The 21857-nt window shown below is 37.7% G+C and overlaps 1 protein-coding gene across 4 annotated transcripts in view; it reads left to right on the top strand.

Annotated features, from left to right (window-relative positions):
* The window catches only part of STK3 (serine/threonine kinase 3), a 321260-nt gene that overhangs the window by 180868 nt on the left and 118535 nt on the right, over positions 1–21857 (top strand). For all 4 annotated transcript variants that reach the window (XR_016236531.1, XM_008255787.5, XM_089336371.1 and 1 more), the window contains one exon: positions 8127–8252. Coding sequence is in view for 3 of the 4 variants with exons in the window: in XM_008255787.5 (XP_008254009.3) it covers positions 8127–8252 (126 nt within the window). In the remaining variant the exon portion in view is untranslated. The remainder of the gene's footprint in view (positions 1–8126; positions 8253–21857) is intronic.

The raw sequence follows: 21857 nt of genomic DNA, 5'->3' as shown, positions 1-21857 counted from the left end.
TGAGGCTCTTGACATGAGCTGCAAAAGCTATGGAAGTCTCTTGAGTTCACAGACTCCAACATTATTTGGACAGGTCCATGAGCAAAGTGGAAGTTTTCTTCTCCCTTCAGAGAAAGGTACCTCCTTCTTTGATGGCCCCTTCCACTGGGACCTCACTCACAGAGATCTTTCATGTAGGTCATTTTTGCAGAGTGTCTTGGCTTTCCCCATGCCTGAAATGCTCTCATGGACTTTTGAGCCAGATCCGAATGCCTTAAGGGCTGATTCTGAGGCCAGAGTGCAGTTTAGGGTGTTTGTCATTCTATGAGTATGCTGTATGTCCTGCTTCTCACGTTAGATGGTTCTCTTCCTTTTTTAATTCTATCAATGATTAGTAACAGACACTTGGTCTTATTTATGTGATCCCTTTGACACTAACGCTATCTTTATGATCAGTTATGAACTTAAACTGATCACTTTAGTAAGATGGCATTGGTACCTGCCAACTTAATGGGATTTGGAATTCCATGGCAAGTTTTTAGCTTTACCCATTTCTCTTCTTGATCAACCATTCAACCTCTTTGTTGTAACATGATGTCCTTACCTGATCCCTTGAAACTCCCATGCTTTCTCGATGATACTGAAGAGAAAGACTTAAAATTTCTTATACAGACCTTACATTTTCATTCCTTCATACCTTTTTCCTGTTTTGCCACTCTCCCCCATCCTGGTTCCCATAAGTGTCCCATTCATCAGATGAATCCTTCTTACTCACCAGTTTTTTCTAATTCAAATTAGATATTCCTCCACAGACTGTTGGGATACTTTAAGTTCCCATAAGCATCTTGGTCGCAAATCTTTTACTAAGTCAGAATGAGATAACTCATTTCTGTCCTTAGTCCTGGATTATAACTAGTTCAAGGTCAGAGACTGTTTATTAGCAGGGAATGACTTTTGCACTCTTAAGTATCTGATAGTTAATACATGTGTATTGTACTTAATTTGTGTGTATGTAACATAACAAATTCTTGATTTATATATATTTTTAGAACAGATATCTTTTTTCTCATTAGAGTCTTGTTTCGCTGGAAGCCTAAAATCCTTCTTTGTGTATTGTCTATTAAGAGTTAAAATCAAAGTGTAATTCTCAGGGTCAACACTGTGGCGTAGTCAGTTAAGCCTTCACCTGTGGCACCAGCATCCCATATGGGCATCGGTTCAAGTCCCAGCTGTTCTACTTCCAATCCAGCTCCCTGCTAATGCACCTGGGAAAGCAGCAGAAGATGGCCCAAGTGCTTTAGTTCCCTTTACTCACAGGAGAGACTTGGAAGAAGCTCCTGGCTCCTGGCTTCAGACAAGCTCGATTGGCCATTGCAGCTATTTGTGGAGTGAACCAGTGAATAGAAGACCTTTCTCTCTGTTTCTCTGTATCTCTGCCTGTAACTCTGTCTTTAAAATAAGTAAAATTTTTAAAAACATTAAATCTTATACCAAGATTTCTAAGACCCAGTAAACAAACAGCTTTTAAAAAGAAATTCATATTGTGGGGCTGGTGCTGTGGTGTAGCTGGTTAAAGCCCCAGCCTACAGTGCTGGCATCCCATATAGGCACTGGTTTGAGTCTAGGCTGCTCCTCTTCCGATCCAGTTCTCTGCTATAGCCTGGGAAAGCAGTAGAAGATGGCCTCATTCCTTGGGCCCCTGTACCCATGTGGTAAACCTTTTAGAAGCTCCTGGTTCCTGGCTTCAGCTCAGCTCAGCTGTGGCCATTGTGATCATTTAGGGAGTGAACCCACAGAATGGAAGACCTCTCTTTCTCTCTCTCTGGCTCTACCTCTCTCTGTAACTCTGTCTTTCAAGTAAATAAAATAATTATTAAAAAAAGAAATATAAAATGATTATTTTTATAGTGGTTCATTTTCTGTGACATATATAGATGATTGTTTTCATTGGAAATAATCATAAACTGCAAGAATCCTTTGAGATTAAGTTGGAATCTTAGTAGATGAAGAAATTAACATTGGGACAAGACAAGGTTCAGTATCTGTCTATTGACACTGGAGTTTCTAATTGGCAGTGATCCTTAAGCCTGCTGATGGACAGCCTAAAATCTCAGAGTCAGCCCTTGCCCCAGTATTGTGACAATGTTAGGTTGACAAAGATCTGCCATTAGTTGAGTCAGCCCTGGGCTGGTTTCACGGGTCACCTGTGGTATGAGATTTACTCTTATCAGATCAAGTGAGGTATAGAAACTTTATCTCCATTTCTCACCCTCCACTTATAATGTAATTGTCTTAAGTACTTCCTCTATATACATTGAGAACCACATCAGTGTTATAAAATTTGCTTTAACCTTAAAACATAATTGAGGAAACTCAGAAAAGGGAAATAGACTGTACTGGTATTTACCCTCTTGTTTTTTCTAATGTTCTTATTCCTGAAGTTCTAAGATTCCTTCTTAGATCATTTCCTTTCTGCTTAGAGAACTTTGACTATCTATGTAGGTCTGTGGTGCTATTTTTTCTTCCTCTGAGATTGTCTTTAATTTTCCCTTCATTAGTGAAGGACATAAATGTTCTGAATGGGTATAGTGTTTTGGATTGGCAGTTCTTTTTTTGCAGCACTGAAAAAAATGTCCTACCACTTCCTTCTGGTCTCCATGGATTCTTGGGAGAAACCTGCTGTCGTTTAAGTACCCTACCCCTTACTCTTTTCAATATGTTTTTCTTTCACTTTAATTTCCACAGGTTTTATTATGACATGTCTTGGAATAGATTTCTTTGGGTTTATCCTTTTCACAGCCTGTTCAATTTCTTGGACCTGTCAGTTTAGGTCTCCTATCAAGTTTGCAGCCATTATTTTCCAAATACTTTTTCAGCTCCACTTTCTTTCTCTTCCCTTTCTTTGACTCCAATGACACAATGTTAGCCCTTTTGAAAAAAAAATAAAAGTCTTTTTATTTATTTGAAAGGCAGAATCAGAGTGACTGCGAGAGAGATCATCCATCTATCTGACTGTTCATTCCCAAATATCTGTGACAGCCACATCTGGGACAGGCAGAAGCCAAGAGCTAGGAATTCAATGTGGGTCTCTCACAAGGGAGGCAGGAACTCAAGGACTTGAGCCATCTTCTGCCGCCTCCCAGGCTTGTTAGTAGGCAGCCGGATCAGAAACAGAGATCAGACCGAATCCCAGGCCAATCCAGTATGGGATATGGGTGTCCCAAGTGGCAAATTAACATGTTGCACCTCAACACCTGCCCTAGGTCTTTTATTTTAGTCCCTTAGGTCTTTGAAGCCCTGGTCAGTTTTCTCTCTGTTGTTCACATTGAACCTTCATTGCTTTTTGGGATTTAATCAGGTTATCTTTTTCTTGTTGTAATACATTAAAAAATCCTTCATGTAATCAGCAGCTTGTCTGATATAAATGCTGTAAATATATTTTTTATTTTGTTCATGTTTTCTTGTCATTCAAACCTCTAATTTTTTTAAAAAAAATTTTATTTATTTGAGAGGTAGAGTTACAGACTGAGAGGGAGAGACAGAGAGAAAGGTCTTCCATTTGCTGGTTCACTCCCCAAATGGCCATGATGGCTGGAACTGGGCTGATCTGAAGCCTGGAGCCAGAAGCTTCTTCCGGGTCTCCCACACTGGGTGGGGGCCCAAGCATGTAGCCATCTTCTACTACTTTCCCAGGCCATAACAGAGAGCTGGATCGGACGAGGAGCAGCCAGGACTTGAACCAGCGCCCATATGGGATGCCGGCACTGTAGGCAGAGGCTTAGCCTACTATACCACACTGCCGGCCCCTATACCTCTAATTTTTATTGGGTATAATGCATATTATTATACCAAATTTATAGATATATCTTCCTTTACATTATGTTCTTTATAAATATTAAGTGACTTTTATTGTTTTCTGCCTTAAATTTTACTGTTCAAAATCATACTATCCATGATTTCCTTTTATGTTCACGTGGCATTTTGTTGCCTAACTTTAAATTTTAGCCCAAGTTCTTTTTTTTGTTTGTTTTTCTTAAGATTTATTTATTTATTTGAAAGGCAGAGTTACAGAGAGGCAGGGGCAGAGAGAGAGAGAGAGAGAAAGTCTTTCATCCCCTGGGTCACTCCCTAAATGGCTGCAACAGCCAGAGCTGGGTCAATCCAAAGCCAGGAGCCAGGAGCTTCTTCGGGGTCTCCCACACAGGTGCAGGGGCCAAAGCACTTGGGCCATCTTCTCCTATTTTCCCAGGCTATATCAGAGAGCTGGATCGGAAGTGGAGCAGCCGGGACTTGAATTGGCGCCCATATGAGATACTCATACTAGCAGGTGGTGGCCTTACCTGTTATGCCACAGTGCCGGACCCACAAGTTCTTATACATATGCCTCTTAGAGAAATATGAGTCAGATTTATTTTTTTAATGTTTTTTTTATTTATTTTAAAGGCAGAGTTATAGAGGAAGGAGGAGAGAGAGAGAAAGGGGGAGAGAGAGAGGGCGAGAGAGGGAGAGAGAGGTCTTCCATCTGCTGGTTCACTACCAACATGGCCAAAATCACCAGGGCTGGGCCAGGCCAAAGCCAGGAGCCTGGAGCTTCTTTCCAGTCTGCCATGTGTGGGTGCAGGGGCCCAAGCACTTGGTCCATCTTCCACTGCTTTCCCAGGTACATTAGCAGGGACCTGGATCAAAAGTGGAGCAGCCAGGAATTGAAATAGCACCCATATGGGGTGCCGGCACTGCTGGTGGCAGCGTAACCCACTGAGTCACAACACTGGCCCTTAGTTGGATTTATTTTATAAAAGTGTATTTCATGTACAAAACATGCCAGTTATGTATCTTAAGAGCTAAGTGAACCTTTATCTTACTACTTAATTAGTGGAAATTCAACCCATTTATTTGCACTGATATATAATGATATATTATCATTTTTATCACATTGTTACTTTTTCATTTTTGCTATCTTATATTTCTGCCTTTTTAATGTTTCCTTGCAATTTTGATTTCACCATTTGTATTTTTAAAAAGATTTTAAAAATATACTTAAAAATTGGCAATGTGTTTGATAAAACTTCTTGCTCCTCAAGTACCCTTTTAACTTTATTAGCCAGTTCCTCATTTGTCACAATCATGTGTGTAGAAAGCTTTGTGTAGAAAATTTAAGTACAAATTAAATGGGATATACCAAGATTTTGAGATTGAGCATTAAGCTGTGTAGACAACTGTAGTGAATTCACAGTGAACTCTGTAAAAACAAGGTTGCAGTAAAATGGATGAACCAGGTATGTACTGGGGTATTTCTTCAAAATAATCATGGCCCAGAAGGATAGATTATAGTTTTCCCTGAGAAGATACCAGAGTATAATACAGTTTGAGATTTCTATACCTTTTTGAAGAGATATAATTCTACTAGTTTACAGTTTTTGCAGTATTGATCTTCTCTCACTTTTGGTAATGTGATTATATAATCAGTTAATATCCTTCATATGTATAACCAACCACTAAATCCTTTTTTTCCATCAGATTTTATATTACCTCTCAATTTTGACAACTTTTAGTTAATGCAGACTCTTTAATAATTTGCACCTGCTTCAAAGAAGGAGGTACCTTTCTCTGAAGGGAGGAGAAAACCTCCACTTTGACTATGACCTTGTCTAAACAAGATAAGAGTTGGAGAACTCAAAAGGCTTCCATAGCCTTGGAAACTCATGACTGGAGCATAGGGAGATTACTGATGCCATAAACAGGAGTGTCAATTTGTTAAGTCAACAACAGGAGTCACTGTGCACTTACTCCTCATGTAGGATCTCTGTCCTTAATGTGCTGTACATTGAGATTTAATGCTATAACGAGTACTCAAACAGTATATTTAACTTTGTGTTTCTATGGGGGTGCAAACTGTTGAAATCTTTACTTAATGTGTACTAAACTGATCTTTTGTAAAAAAAAAAAAAGAAGAAGAAGAAATTATCAATTCCCAACTTGACTCTCACTGGGATTAAACATGACAATAGGGCTGATCTGATTTCATCATCATTTAAAAAATCATCTATTATTTTTCACTTTATGTTTCTGTGTGGGAGCAAACTGTTGAAATCTTTACTTAATGTATATTAAACTGATCTTCTGTATATTAAGAGAATCGAAAATGAATCTTGATGTGAATGGAAGGGGAGAGGGAGTGGGAAAGGGGAGGGTTGTGGGTGGGAGGGACGTTATGGGGGGGAAGCCATTGTAATCCATAAGCCGTACTTTGGAATTTTATATTCATTAAATAAAAGTTAAAAAAAATAATTTGCACCTGTATTACTCTAGTTTCTCCCACTCTGTATCATTTTTGAACTCTGCTGCAAAGCTGTGTTATCAAAGATATTTTCCCTTATGTTATTCTCTCATTTATGTGATTAAAGTGACTTTCTGACAAAATCCAGAAATCTCATCCTCCGTGCCTCATTGCTGCCTGCACCTAAATCCACAGAGCACCACTTCTCTGAATGACGCTGCTGCTCTAGCCAGGCAGAGGTTCCTGCAGGCTTCTGACAGGCTTCCCCCATTGTTGTGTCTTTGTTCATGTTGTTCATACTGTTCTTCTTCCTGAAAATAATTCATTTCTTCTGTATGGGGGCATTTGTGATTATCTTATTCATTTTTCTACTTTTACATTTCTCATATAGGCTGTGCTAAGCCATCTTGAATATAATTTGCATGTTATATTGTTATTATTAAATATATATCTTTCAGTCCTTATTCTAAATGGTAAATTCCCTAAGGTAAAAGAACGTATCTTTAGTTTTCTGTTTTGTTTTTGTTTTTGGTCACCTTTTTACTAGTGTTTTCCACAATTTTCAGAATGGGACAGGAGTTCCTTCTTGTTGCCCTGCCATCCTCTAGGGCACGTCCTTTGATTTTATACTTGTTTGAAGTTGAGTCACAAGTACCTGTGTTTTCCAACTTAGCACAAAGGGAGGAGTTCTTGCAGGAGGGGTATGCTCAGTGTTTTATAGGCCAGGAAGTGGAATGGGATACTGGCACATTCCTTTGGTGGGAACTTAGTCCCATAGCCACAGCCAGCTGACAGGGAGGCTGAGAAGCCAAGATGTAGCTAAGCAGCTGTAGGTCCAGTCACAACTCTATTTTGGTGAATGTCTGGAAGTGTCCACCACACAGACATACTAATAGGACTTAACTTATCTGGTTATCTATAGCAGCTATAAAAGGGTTTATTAGTTCTTTACAATCAATCCTAGTCTCTGTATACTCTGGTAAAATTCTTCCTTATGGTTTTTCCAAATGATATGTTTATCATTTTAAAGCCTCTTCCAAATGTTTATAATTCCTTCTTTAGCACTAAAATTTTTTTAATATATATCTATGCTCTGTTGATGTTTTTTAAAATAAGTAGCTTTTATCTGACATATCTACCAATTTATATTAAAGGAAGTTATGTTTTTGAAGCTAGATTGCTGTCCCTGAATAAAGTTATTGATCCTAAATTATATCTATAATGCCCTCTTCAACTAAAAAAAAATGAAAAACTCAAGTCTAAATTGACAGCTTCCCTTCTGTTATCAAATTATTTAATACCATAAAGAGCTCAGCTGTGTTAGATATATGAGGGTGATATAAATGGAGAAGTGATAAGTTGTTCCATATAGTATACAAAAATGAAGAAATTCTAATTTTCTGAAAATAAGGTAAAAATGAAATGATTCACTACAGAAACAAAATTAGAAAATAGTTTAAAGAGGTAGCAAATTAGTTGCCCTTGTTTTTACTATTGATTAAGATTAAATGTTTAACTCAATATAAAAATTTGTATTTTTGTAATTTATTGAACAACTTGTTTTTAAAATGCTTTTGAAATTTTTACTACCTACTAAATAATTCCTTTGGACAATTATAGCTTTAAGGATGAGTAATTTTATTAACAGGGCTATATTTTTGTGTGTGTACTTTAAGTTTTTTAGAAAACAAGTCAACTAAAAAAAGTCTATTTCTAAAGCTGCTGAAATATTCTTTTTTCTTAAGCTATACACTTAATTCTAGATGAAAAATGTGTGATTTTTTTTTTGTAATTATATGTTGTTTTAATGTTTGTTAGCTACAATTCAGGAAAATCTTTGAATCTATACCATTGAATTTTACTTTTGCAGCATCCTTTTATTAAGAATGCAAAGCCAGTATCAATATTAAGAGACCTGATCACAGAAGCTATGGAGATCAAGGCGAAAAGACATGAGGAGCAACAGCGAGAATTGGAAGAGGAAGAAGAGAATTCGGTTAGTAATCCTCTTCATAAAGTTGATTTTACTCTTACGAATCACTTTTTCTATAGTTTTGTTTTATTTCTTTAAATGTATTAACTGCACTTACCATTTTGTTTGAAGCAAGGTATGCTTTTTCATTAAATCTCAAAATATATTTTGTTTGTGTTAAAATTTTTGCTGTCCTCTTCTGATGTCTTAAGAATGAGTGATTAGTGGGAAAAAATTTTGATTTGAGCATAGTAGGATTGTGCAGTCCTGGTATGCAGTTGATACTAACTCTGTTAAATAACTGTTATCTTTGAGTTTGGACAATTTTGTGTCATGTCTTCAGTAACTTTCTTTGAACTTGTCATCATTATGCTGATGAACACTACCACAGCAGAATACTTGCTTTGGGTTCCAGGTAAACTAGGAGGACTTAAAAGGGCGTGGCATATTAAGCCAGTTTGTTCCAATTATGTTGATGTGGCACTGCTGGGTAGTAACAGATCATTGTATGTGTATATCACAGTTGTGTTTAATGCTTCTGTTCTTTGCTAATTGTTTTTCCCTGGTGTTTCAATAAAATTTTTTCTGGGTAAAGACACAGAGATGAATCTCCTTTGATATTCAAATAGCCATAAAAATCTGAAAACACAGGTAAGAGTTTTACTGCTGGACAGTATCTTTGATAACACCATCTGTGTTTCCCCTTAGAAGTTAATTTTTTTATCTTACAATTTCTAAATATAAATATCATTATTTTGCTAATTTGAATTCTGTTTTAATTTCAGAGACTGATTATACAATTGGGAATTCTTTTGAAATTCTTTTATGCTTTCATCAGTTATTAAATTTTTATCAATTGTTAGCCCAGGACAAGGAGAAAGGTGCATCTTGGAGCATTGATTTCTAATTATTTTTCTAGATGTGCAGCTACTTGAATTTCTTAGTTGGTAATCATGGTGGACTTCCAAGTGAGACAGATGCCTTGGACTAGATATAAAATCTCTCACCGATAAGTTCATCACTCAGAACTTTAAATGTTATTTTCCTAAAGTTACTTTTTCACAACCACATGGTTGTATATTAGGTCTACAAAGATAAATAGTCGAGTGGGAGATGTAGACCTTGATTTTTCGCTCATGGGGTTTTATAGTTCCTATTCTGGATTCCTGTGTGATATAGATATATTTAGTTTCTGATTTCTCTTCAATTAATATCGTAAATATTCATTTTTTAAAAAGTTTTTGTGAGTTTGAAAGTCCTTTGTCATAGTTTATTTGAACCTTAAAAATAGTAATAATATTGGTCTTATTTTATTATTATCCCATTTTTGCATTTGAGATTAGGAGGAATATGATTTGCCATTGTTCTTACAGCCAGTGAGGAACTAAGATGAAAACTGGGTTTTTTATTTTGGAGCTTCCATGCTCTTTCACTAATCCTTTTTGCTCATTTTTCAGTAAAATATTTATTACTCCCTCTAAAAATAAACAGCATTGACTTATCAGAGTTACATGATTTCTGATAATGCTATGTTGTAAGAAAAGCCTAGTTTTGCTCCTCTGTTATTGTATCCATTTGCTTATTTATGCACATTTCTTATGATGATGGACTAGTGAACTGCCTTTAATTAACTATCAGTGGGCATTTGATTATTTTGCTTTTCTGTTCTTCCTATATAGGGTTATAGGCTGGTTTCCCCTTTTTGATGGATAAGAAACTGTGTTGACTACTCCAGAATTTACCCATATTTAAGACCTTGCTACAGTCACTTTAGTTATTCTCTGCCATTCTAATGATCTCTTTCTTTACTGTTTTCCTGTCCTTCACCAAGCCCCAGTCATATTGATCTTTTAGATACTGTTGTTTTTGCACATAGCCAGGACATTTTTACTTAGGGCCTTTGCAAGTGCTATTTTGTTCTCACTGCTGCAAACACTCTTCTTCCTAGTACTCATGAAATGCCTAAAATCCTCTATTCTTCTGAGTCTCAGCTTTAGATATCATGTATCACAAAATTTAGCATCTTAAAAATTTATTATCTCATGGCATATGTGGGTCAGTATTTCAGGAGTAGCTTGGTTGGGTGGTTGGGTGCGTCATGAGGTTGCAGTCTAACTGTTGGTTAGTGTCGCTCCCCCTCTTCGTGGAGGAACGACACAGGACCCTGCGCTGTTCTTTCGTCTGCTCGGCCCTCCCCGGGTTTGCTGCTGGTTCTTCCCGGGTTGGCTACTGTCCCTTCCACCTCCGTGGAAGGGCAGTTCCCCCTGGCCACATTCCCCACTTCCGCAGGGGAGCGGCACACCGCCGGCCGGCTCTCTCGGGGGCTGCACAGGTGTTCCTTCAGATAGATGTTCCTGGTGCATGTTGTCTCTCTCCTCCTTTATAGTCCTTCCACCAATCCCAACTCTGCTACCCACACGCCGAGTACGCTGCTCTCCTCCAATCAGGAGCAGGTCCCACAGTTTATTGGTTGAACTGGAGGCAGCTGAGTAGAAGCTGTTTCCCTTCTCAGCGCCATATTGTGGGAAAGCAGATGCATAGAATAAGTCTTAATTCCAGTAACTTAGTCTAGTCCGAGTTGCTCCCAGTTGCTCCCCACAGTTAGAGCCACAGTCATCTGAAAGCTTGACAAGGCCGGGGACCCACTTCTAAGATGGTTCATTCACCTGGCTGTTGGCAGGCTGCCTCAGTCCTTTGCCATGTTGAGTTTCCATGGGGTTGCTAAAAGAGTCTTCACAGCAAGGCGGCAAAGCTGCTTTCCCTCAGAGTGAGTGATTCAAGAGCAAGAACAAGGAGGAAATCTCCCTATCTTTAGGATGGATGTAATCTCAGGAGTTATACAGTGTTCCTTTTTCCTCATTTTATTTGTTAAAAGCAAGACAGTAGTCATGGGAATTGGCAGATCAGGGAGTTCCAAGAATTGGTTCCTCTGTAGAAGACACGATTAAGTTGGAAGAAACTGACAAATCAACTTTTTCAAAGCTCTGGAATCTAATTTTAAAAACTTAAGCAACAAGGGGAGTGCTTAATGAAGAAAGGAACAGTCAAATTTGAGTCAGAAAGTATTGTGGCATTTTTGCTTACATGTCTGCCATCCCCCATTTCTAGCCTGGCAGCACACAGTTTTCCCACGATAGCTTGCTGGTGCCAGGATGGGGACAATCAAAGGCTTGTTCTCAAAAAATTGTATTTTTGTACTTTGATTTATCTAGTAGTTCCCTAAGGGACCAGTACAGAAGCTTGTTTTTGTTTCTGTTGAGGTATAGCAGCTTCCTGAATGAAATCTGTCAAAAACGTCTAAATCTGCTAGAGGTAGTAAACAAAGTCAGCCAAATTTCTGTGTATAAGACCAACACACAAAACTCATTTGTGTTGCTACGCACCTGCAATGAGGAGTGTGAAAGTGAAATTTTTTTAAAATTCATTTTTACAATACCATCAAAAAGATGAAATACCTGAGAATAAATTTAACCAGGGAAGTGAACAATTAGTACAGTGAAAAGTAGAAGACACAGTTGAAAGAAGTTAAGACCTAAGTTAAGAGAAAATTATGTGTTTAAAGATTGAAAGACCTAATGTTAAGATGGCAATAATCCTCAAAGCAGTTCACAGATTAATCCAATTCCTATCAAAATTCCATTGGTCCTTTCTGCAGAAGAGGAAAAGCCAGTCCTCAAATTCACAAGGAATTGTAAGAAGACCAAATAGCCAAAACATGTTGAAAAAGAACAAAGTTGGAGGATTTAAACTTCCTGATTGCAAAACTTTATACAAAGGTACAGTAATCAAATCAATGTGTTAAGTACCACATGTGGGCCAATGGAATGGAAGATGAAACAGAATGACAAGTCCATGTTGATTTTCAACAAAGTTGCTGAGACCATTCAATGGGAAAAGAACAGTCTGTCCAGTAATTCTGTGGGGACAGCTGGATAGCTGCCAATAAAAGAATGAGTTGGATCCCTGCTTCTCATCATATTCAATGACCTTTTCATGAAGGTCTAATTAGATGGCTTAGTGACTTATATATAAAACATAATATCTTAGAAGAAAACATAGGGTTAATCTTTTTGACTTTGAATTTGTCTGTGGTATGACATCCAAGCATGGGTAACACAAGAAAATAAGCTGAACCTCATAAAAATATTAAAAGCTTTTGAATATCAAAGGATATTATCAAAAGTAAAGGCACCTATAAAATGAGAGAAAATATTTTAAAATCATGCTGATAAAAAACTCAAAGGTAAAAACACAGGAAACTTATTTGAAAGTTAAGCAGAAGACTTAATTAGGCATTTGTCCAAAGGTATACAAATGAGCAATGAACACATAAAATGACACTCAACATATTGGTCACTAGGAAAATGCAAACCAAAACAGTGAGCTACTACTTCACACCCACTAGGAATCCTATGCTTAAATAACAACCACCACCACCAAAAAGAAAAAAAAAAAAAAAACAGAAAATAACAAGTGTTATTGGAGATGTAGAGGTATTGGAGACTTCATACATTATTGTGGCAGTTTTTATAAGATTAAAATATTAAGGAGTTGATGATAATTGCTTTGTCAGTGGAGCTCAGACATTTCCCATTTGGATCACAATGTTAAATTATTTAAGATAAAGAATTGAATGGATATAGAAAAATTGTGTATTAAGTTTAATGTTGAGCAAAATGTGAGATAACTTCCTTATATTAGGATTGCATGAGATCTTTTCATTTTTATGCATATATCAGGCCATTTACTTTCACTTTTGTCTTAAAAAATGGTGTCATTTTACTTTGTGTTAATTCACTAATGAGTCAAGGAAAAGAGTTTTGAGGTGGGCTTTTGGTACAGAGGTTATGATGCTGCTTGGGACTCCTGCCTCCCATATGAGGATTCCTGGGTTTGAGTGCTGGCAATGCTTCCGATTTTAGCATTCTTCTAATGCACACTCTGGAATGCAGCAAGTGATGGTTCAGCTGGTTGAGTCCTGCCACCAAGGTGCACAACCTGTATTGAGTGCCTGATCCCTAGCTTCTACCTGGCCAAGGCTGTGGTGGGCATTTGGCGAGTGAACTGGAGGATGGAAAAGCGCTCTATGGCTATCCCTGCCTTTCAAATAAATAAAAGTTCAAAAAGAAATTGGCCTTAGACTGTGTCTTAGAGCTCTGTCTTTAGGAAAGAATGAGGACTTTCTGGTGATGTCTTTATGATCTGGACTCTAAGCTTTTGGGGGTTCTTTGTGTCTGAAGAATTCACTGAAGCAGTAATTGTCAGCACAGGTGTAGGAAAAATGCCAAAGTACTTTGAAAACTCACTCTCCTACAGATGGTGAAATAGCTAGCTTCCCTGTGAGCATTTCTCAGATCCTTCCCTCCCTACCCCTGTTGAATAGGGAGCTTAAAATCAGTCAACTAGAGAAAGAACTAAACATACCAACATCAGCCCAAATCAGTTCAGAAACCTCCAGTGCACCTACTTGGTTTAATAGAATTATCTAAGAGCAGACTGTTTCGGCTTGAACCCTGATTCCTGTTCCCAAATAACTCTTTAAGTCCTTGAGCAAGTTGCTTGATCGCTCTGCTTCTGTAAATAGAGTTGTTATGAGGATATAGGGTAATAATAATAATACAAAGTATTAGTCTAAGCCTTTGGAGCAGTGTTTTGCACATACTGATAGTATGTGCATAAAGTTTAGCTTTTATTTTTGTTACCAAAACTACTTGTACTACTGCTACTGCTGCTATACTATATATCATTTTGGACAGTTTTTTTGTTTTTGTTATTGTTTTTCTTCATTTAGTTTTGGGATTCTTTTGCGGTGGGGGCTGCTGCAGATTTTGCTACCTCAGAGTTACCAGAATAATGTGACTGATCAGAATGGAACCTATAGACACTCTAATTTTCTTTTTAAGCATTTTAAAATTAAATGAACATACATGTCTGAAGAGTTATAGAGCTTTTATTAAAACCTAGCTTTAAACTCCAAAAGAAATTTTTTTCAAAGAAAATCAGTAAAGAAAATTCTTCCATTTACTCTCATTCCTTTACTTCTTGAAAAGTAAATTAGTAGAGAATGTTTATAGTTGAGGTAAAATTATTCATTACAAATTGAAACCCTTGAAAGAATTGGTTACTTACAGAACTCCCAATAGACACAACCAGAAAAGATCTTCACCAGGACACATTGTAGTAAAGCTCTCCACAGTAAAACACAAAGAAAAGATTCTAAAATGTGCACAAGAGAAACACCAGATCACATTCAGAGGAACCACAATTAGACTCAAAGTGGACTTCTCATCAGAAACTCTACAGGCTAGGAGAGAATGGCGAGATATATTCCAAGCTTAAGAGAAAAAAAACTGTCAACTCAGAATACTGTACCCTGCAAAGCTCTCATTCATGAATGAAGGTGAAATAAAGACGTTTCATAACAATAGAAATTGAAAGAATTTGTAACTACCCACCAGCCCTACAAAAGATGCTCAAGGTTGTACTACACACAGAAATAGGAACATCACTATGAAAGAAGGTGAAAGCATAAAATCGCCCAGTAAAAGTACAAAGGAAACCCAATGTAAAAAATAGAACTATTAATGGAAATATGGCAGGACAAAATAATTATTTAACAATAGTCACCCTGAATATAAATGGCCTTAACTCTCCAGTTAAAAGACACAGACTGGCTGAATGGATTAAAAAATGAAACCTATCTATTTGCTGCCTACAAGAAACACATTTCACCAACAGTAATCTCAGACTGAAAATTAAAGGATAGAAAAAGATAATCCATGCTAACAGAAACCAAAAAAGAGTTGGTATAGCCGTTCTAGTATCAGACACAATAGACTTTAACACAGAAACTGGTAAAAGAGACAAAGAAGGGCACTATATAATGATTAAGGGATCAATTCAACACGAAGATGTGACTATTATAAATGTATATGCACCTAATTACAGGGCACCTGGCTGTTTAAAAGAAATGTTAATGGATTTAAAGGGAGATATAGACTCAAATACAAGAGTAATGAGGGACTTTAATACCCCACTTTCAGCAATGGACAGGTCAACCAGACGAAAGATCAGCAAGTAAACAACAGAGTTAATCAACACTGTAGACCAAATGGACATATCTACAGAGTGTTCCATACTATAGCCACAGTATACACACTCTTCTCACTGGTATCTCTAGGATTAACTATATGCTAAGCCATAAGGAAAGCCTCAGTAAATTAAAAAAATAGAAATCATACTGTGCATCTTCACTGACTGCAATGGAATGAAATTGGTAATCAGCAACTCAGGAATCTCCTAAACATATGCAAACATTTGGAGTAAATGGGTAATAGAAAGAATATTTCTCAACACAATCAAGGTAATTTATGACACACCTATAGCCATCATCATATTGAATGGGGAAAAGTTGGAAACAATCCCACTGAGATCTCGAACCAGACAAGGGTACCCACTCTCACCATTGCTTTTCAATGTAGTCCTGGAAGTTTTAGCCAGAGACATTAGACAAGAAAAACAAATCAAAGGGATACAAATCAGGAAGAAGGAAGGCAAATATCCTTATTTGCAGATGTCATGATCCTATATAGGGAATCCAAAAGACTCCACTAAGAGACTATTGGAACTCATAAAAGAGTTTGGAAATGTAGCAGGATATAAAATCAACACACAAAAAAATTAACAATCTTTGTATACACAAATTATGCAAATCCCGAAAAAGAGCTTCTAAGAACTATCCCACTCATAATAGCTACCAAAAAAAAAAAAAATCAAATACCTTAGAATAAATTTAACCAAGGATGTCAAAGATCTCTATGATGAGGATTACAAAACATTAAAGAAAAAAATAGAAGAAGATACAAAAAAATGGAAAAATTTTCCATGTTTGTGGATTGGAAGAATCAATATCATCAAAATATCCATACTACTGAAAGCAATTTAATGATTCAATGCAATACCAATCAAAATACCAAAGACATTCTATTCAGATACTGAAAAAATTATGTTGAAAGTCATATTAAAACACAGGAGACCTGAATAGCTAAAGCAATCTTGTACAACAAAACAAAGCCAGAGGCATCACAATACCAGATTTCCAGACATACTACAAGGCAGTTGTAATCAAAACAGCATGGTACTGGTACAAAAACAGTTGGAAAGACCTGTGGAACAGAATAGAAACACCAAAAATCAAACATCTGCAACCAACTTTTATTTGACAAAGGAGCTTCCTGGAGCAAGTACAGGCTCTTCAACAAATTGTGCTGGGAAAACTGTATCACCACATGCAGAAGCATGAGGCAAGACCCCAACTTATACCATACACAAAAACCCACTCAAAATGGATTAAAGACCTAAATCTATGAACTGACACCATCAAATTATTAGAGAACATTGGAGAAGTACTGCAAGATATAGGTACAGGCAAAGACTTTTTGGAAAAGACCCCAGAGGCACAGGCAGTCAAAGCCAAAATTGAAAAATGAGATTACATCAAATTGGGAAGCTTCTGCACTGCAAAAGAAACAACCAGCAAAGTGAAAAGGCAACCAACAGAATGGGAGAAAATATTTGCAAACTACATAACTGATAAAGGATTAAGAACCAGAATATATAAAGAGATTAAGAAACTCAATAATAACAAAATAAGCAGTCCAGTAAAGCAATGGCAAAGGACTTAAACAGACATTTTTCAAAAGAGGAAATCCAAATGGCCAACAGAGATGTGAAAAAAAATGCTCAGGATCACTAGCCATCAGAGAAATGCAAGTCAAAAACATAATGAGGTTTCACCTCACCCCTGTTAGAAGGGATTTCATGCAGAAATCAACAAACAGCAAATACTGGTGAGGATATGGGGAAAGAAGTACCCTAATCTGTTGGTGGCAGTGTAAACTGGTAAAGCCACTGTGGAAGACAGTGGAGATACCTCAGAGGTCTGAATGTTGACCTACCATTTGACCAGCTATCCCACTCCTGGGAATCTACCCAAGGGAAATGCAATCAGCATATAAAAGTGCTGTCTGTACCTCCATGTTTATTTCAGCTCAATTCTCAATAGCAACAATATGGAATCACCCCAAGTGCCTGTCAACTAAGGACTGGATAAAGAAATTATGGGACATGTACACCATGGAATACTACACAGTGGTTAAAAAAAGAAGTCTGTTCATTGGCAACAAAATGCATGAAACTGGAAGACATCATACTTAGTGAAATAAACCAGTCCCAAAGGGACAAATTCTATATGTTCTCCCTGACCTGTGATAACTAATAGAGAACCTAAAGGCAACATGTAGAAATGAAATTGACACTCTGATAAGCAATGACTTTGAACAGCCATTATCTCAACTGTTGACGAATAGTTTCTTAGTCTGTATTTTTATCTTTTCTTTTCCTTTATAATATTTTCCTTTTTTTCTTGCATACTAATCATTGAACTCTTTACTTAACATAGAGTTAACCATATATGTATAAAATTAATTGAAAATAGAGCCTAGTAAACAATAAGAGTGAGAGTAAGAAAGGGAGGAGGAAGAGGTGTGGGAGTGTGGGTGAGAGAGCAGGCACAGTGGGAAGAATCACCAAGATCCTAAAGTTGCAATTGTGAAATGTATGAAGTTCATAACTGCTAAGCAGTATAGTATTGCATACATTCCTATGAACTTAACTTCTAAGGGTACAGCTTAGCAACTTGCCATGGGACCCCAAATTCCCTTAAGCTGACTGGTAAAAACAGCAGCTTAAGTGTTATAGAGATCAAATGAATAGGATTAATTGGTAAAGTGACCATATAGAAAGGATCAAGTGTTAAAGTGATCATATAAATAGGATTGTTTGGGAATAACAATAGACAGAATTTGAAAGGAGTAAAGGCTTCAATTTGGGAAGCAGCCCATACAGCAGATCCTTTGAAGGACAATTGCTTTAAGTAGTACTCTGACCTCAAAATCAGCCCTTCAGGATTTCCAATCTGGCTGAAAAGCCCAGGGGAGCATTTCAGGCACACAAACCCAAGGCACTCTGGCAAAAAAATGTTCTACATAAAGGACCTTCGTTGGTGAGACCTCAGTGGAAAGAAGCAGCCACCAAAGAAGGAAGTACTTTTCTCTGATAGGAGGAGAGAACTTCCACTTTGCTTATGGCCTTGTCAAGCTAGTGGATCCAGAATACTTCCATGGCCGAGGCAGCTCATGGCAAGAGCCTCGGTTGATCACTGATGTCTTACATAAGAGTGTTATTTGTTAAGTAAATAACAAGAGTCACTGTCACTAACTTCCCATGCAATACCTCTGTCCCTAAAGAGTTGTATCTTGAGACTTAATAAAACTTGTTCTCAAGAATCACTTCCTTTAGCATATTAAATGGAGGATATTATTATGTCTCGTAATAGTTATGTCTAAGAGTTGGCAAAAGATGTATCATTCTTTGATTCTTCTTTGAAGATAATTAAGTTTCTAAAAGGAAAGAAGGTGGAGTAAGGAAGGAAAAAGAGAAAGGGGGGGAAAAGTAAAATCATTTTCAAGAAGCAACAACATTGAACAGTCCTGTCTAGACTGTTGAGGAACAGTTTTCCTAGGTTTTTTTTATTTTCTTTTTTCTTTTTTTCCCTTTCTTTTTCTTTTTCTTTCTTGGACTAAACAGGAGAGGGAGGAGGAAGAGGGGTAGGGGGAGAGGGCAGGTATAGTGGGAAGAAGTATCATGTTTCTATGTAGTATTTATGAGATACATACAAATAAAAAAAGAAAAGAAATTAAATGTAATATGAAAAAAAAAAACAAAAAATTAGTTACTTGTTATTTCTCACTTTTCCTCGGTAAATCAAATCACAATTTAAAAAATCCTTTCTCACTATTTACATGGTGATGATATACAAATACTCTTCAGAGACAGACAATATATTATGATTACATGTTATTTAGGTTTTTTTAAAGATTTATTTATTTATTTGAAAGTCAGAGTTACACAGAGAGGAGAGGTAGAGAGGTGGGGGGGTCTTCTATCCGCTGGGTCACTCCCCAGGTGGCTGCAGCGGCTGGATCTGTGCCAATCCAAAGCAAGGTGCCAGGAGCCAGGAGCTTCTTCTGGGTCTCCCATGTGGGTGCAGGGGCCCAAGGACTTGGGCCATCTTCTACTGCTTTCCCAGGCCATAGAAGAGAGCTGGATCGGAAGTGGAGCAGCTGGTACTCAAACCCGCGCCAAAATGGAAAGACAGCACTGCGGCTGTACCCACTATGCCACAGCACCCACCCCGCTATTTAGTTTTGTGATTTCTGGTACTATCATTGTCTCTGTTTTGGGTTCTATTGTTGCTAGTTTCTATGTGCTTATCAATAGATTGTTTCCAAATGTTGTATTCCCAGACTTTCTTCAGGCACTGTAAACTCCTCTGCATATGCCCAGATAATTTATTAATGTCGTACTTTCCTCTCGATCCATCCTTCCTCTGTCCCTCAGCTTCCTCTCCTCTGAACTGGATCTTGAACTCCTCATCCTAAGACATCCCTTCAACTCATCCCAAAGTCTTCTTTTTCTGTCTTCTGTAACAGTTCCCCTGTTCTGCGGATTTGTCTTTTTCTTTTCTGTTTTACCTCCTTAGTTTGATGGGCCATATCTCCCACAGCTTCCTGACACAGAGCTTGAACATGTGACTATGACTTTGTTCTACCTTTACCCTTAGGTTGATTAACTGGGTGTAAAAATCTGACTTTCAGAATATCTAGCTTCCATATTTTTGACATCTCCTGTTTACTGTTGTCTCCTTTTCTATGTTGTTTGTCTTAATGGATTTATCCTTAACTGTGACTTTATTGTAATTTTGAAAGCATTTTTGGAAGATATAAGATGTGTCATATTGGCCGGCACCACAGCTCACTTGGTTAATCCTCCGCCTGCAGCACCGGCCCCCTGGGTTCTAGTCCGGGTGGGGGGCGCCGGGTTCTGTCCCAGTTGCTCCTCTTCCAGTCCAGCTCTCTGCTGTGGCCTGGGAAGGCAGTGGAGGATGGCCCAAGTGCTTGGGCCCTGCACCCGCATGGGAGACCAGGAGGAAGCACCTGGCTCCTGGCTTCGGATTGGCGCAGCGCACCAGCCGTAGCAGCCATTTTGGGGGTGAACCAACAGAAGGAAGACCTTTCTCTCTGTCTCTCTCTCTCACTGTTTAACTCTGCCTGTAAAAAAAAAAAAAAAAAAAAAAAAGATGTATTATATCATCCATCGTAATGGATCCATCATAATGCCTGTCATTTGTCATTTTGGGGGTGTTCTGAAATTTTGAGCACCTAGAGCCAGTGCTGTGGCATAGCAGGTTAAGCTGCCACCTGCAGTGTCTGCATCCCATATGGGCACTAGTTTGAGTCCCAGCTGCTCCATGTCCAATCCATCTCCCTGCTAATGTGCTTGGGAACGGAACAGAAGATGGCCCAAGTGTTTGGGCCCTTGCACCCACATGGGAGACTGGAGGAAGGTCCTGGCTTCTGACTTTTGCCTGACCTAGCCCTGACCATTGCTGCCATTTGGGGAATGAAACAGCAGATGGAAGATCACTTGTCCTCTCTCTCTCTGTGTCTCTCTCTCTCTTCTCTCTCTCTAACTCAGACTTTCAAATAAATAAATAAAAATCTTTTTTTAAAAAAAGAAATATTTAGTATGTAGTAAGTCCATAGAATACTTCATTATTTGAATTATTATAAAATGTCATGAATGTCCATAAATTGGCACAATGCAAAGAAAGATTATAGTCTATTTTATTCTGCTTTATTCTGGACAACTTGTACAAGTGACCTAAGCAGGGAAGAGAAAACTTCTATAAGGTAGCATGACAAAAACATTGGGCAGTTAGGCAGGTTGTATCTAATTGGTAATTGATACAAAGTAAATGATTGCTGTCTTTACCTGAACCACTGAGTCTTTTACAAAATAATTTTATCTCAGTAGTGGTGGGAACGTATAGTCTTGGAATGCTTCTCCATTCCCATATCCCATTAGAGATGAGCCATATCTAATTGATACTTTGCTTGCCTTAACATCTATATCTGCGATGTCAAGGTTGTTGCTTTGCACTTCTTATTTTCATTTGCAGTTCATCTTGGTTATCTTTGACTTGCCAAATCTGTTTTGGAATTTGCTTCAATTTAGGGGAGTCATTTGGTCAGTACCTGCTTTGTTATGGCACTGGGAATTCGCCATCTTTTAGAACAGGGCAGGAGGTTTTTGATGGGTATTTTGATACAGTGGTTGTTTTCAATGAAATCCCCCCCACTCTTTTCTTCCTTTTTGATTGTATCAAAGATGTCTTTTCAGCAGAATGAGAAATCTGTGTTGCCAAGTTCTGCTTCTGCATTTATTTTGAACCCAGAGAGTTTCTCTTCTGTGGCAGCCTTTATTATAGACGTTTCTAGTCCAGACCCTGGATTAGTCTTTGTCCAGTGACTGGCCTAATATGACCAGAGCCAATTTGGCATTGGACCATTGAAAAAATTTCATAAAACTAAATTTTGATATAATGTAGATCAAATTCTTTACCTGATTTTAGAATTCCAGTACTGTGAAATTCACTGTATTAAGTTGCTGCCTTATAAGTGATACTAATATTTGATATTATTACCTGGGTCCATTATGTTTCTTGCA

This window comes from Oryctolagus cuniculus, chromosome 6 (assembly GCF_051225735.1).
Source record: "Oryctolagus cuniculus isolate XC-2025 breed Fujian yellow rabbit chromosome 6, ASM5122573v1, whole genome shotgun sequence".
NCBI lineage: Eukaryota > Metazoa > Chordata > Mammalia > Lagomorpha > Leporidae > Oryctolagus > Oryctolagus cuniculus.
This window is presented reverse-complemented; position numbering and strand designations above follow the sequence as displayed.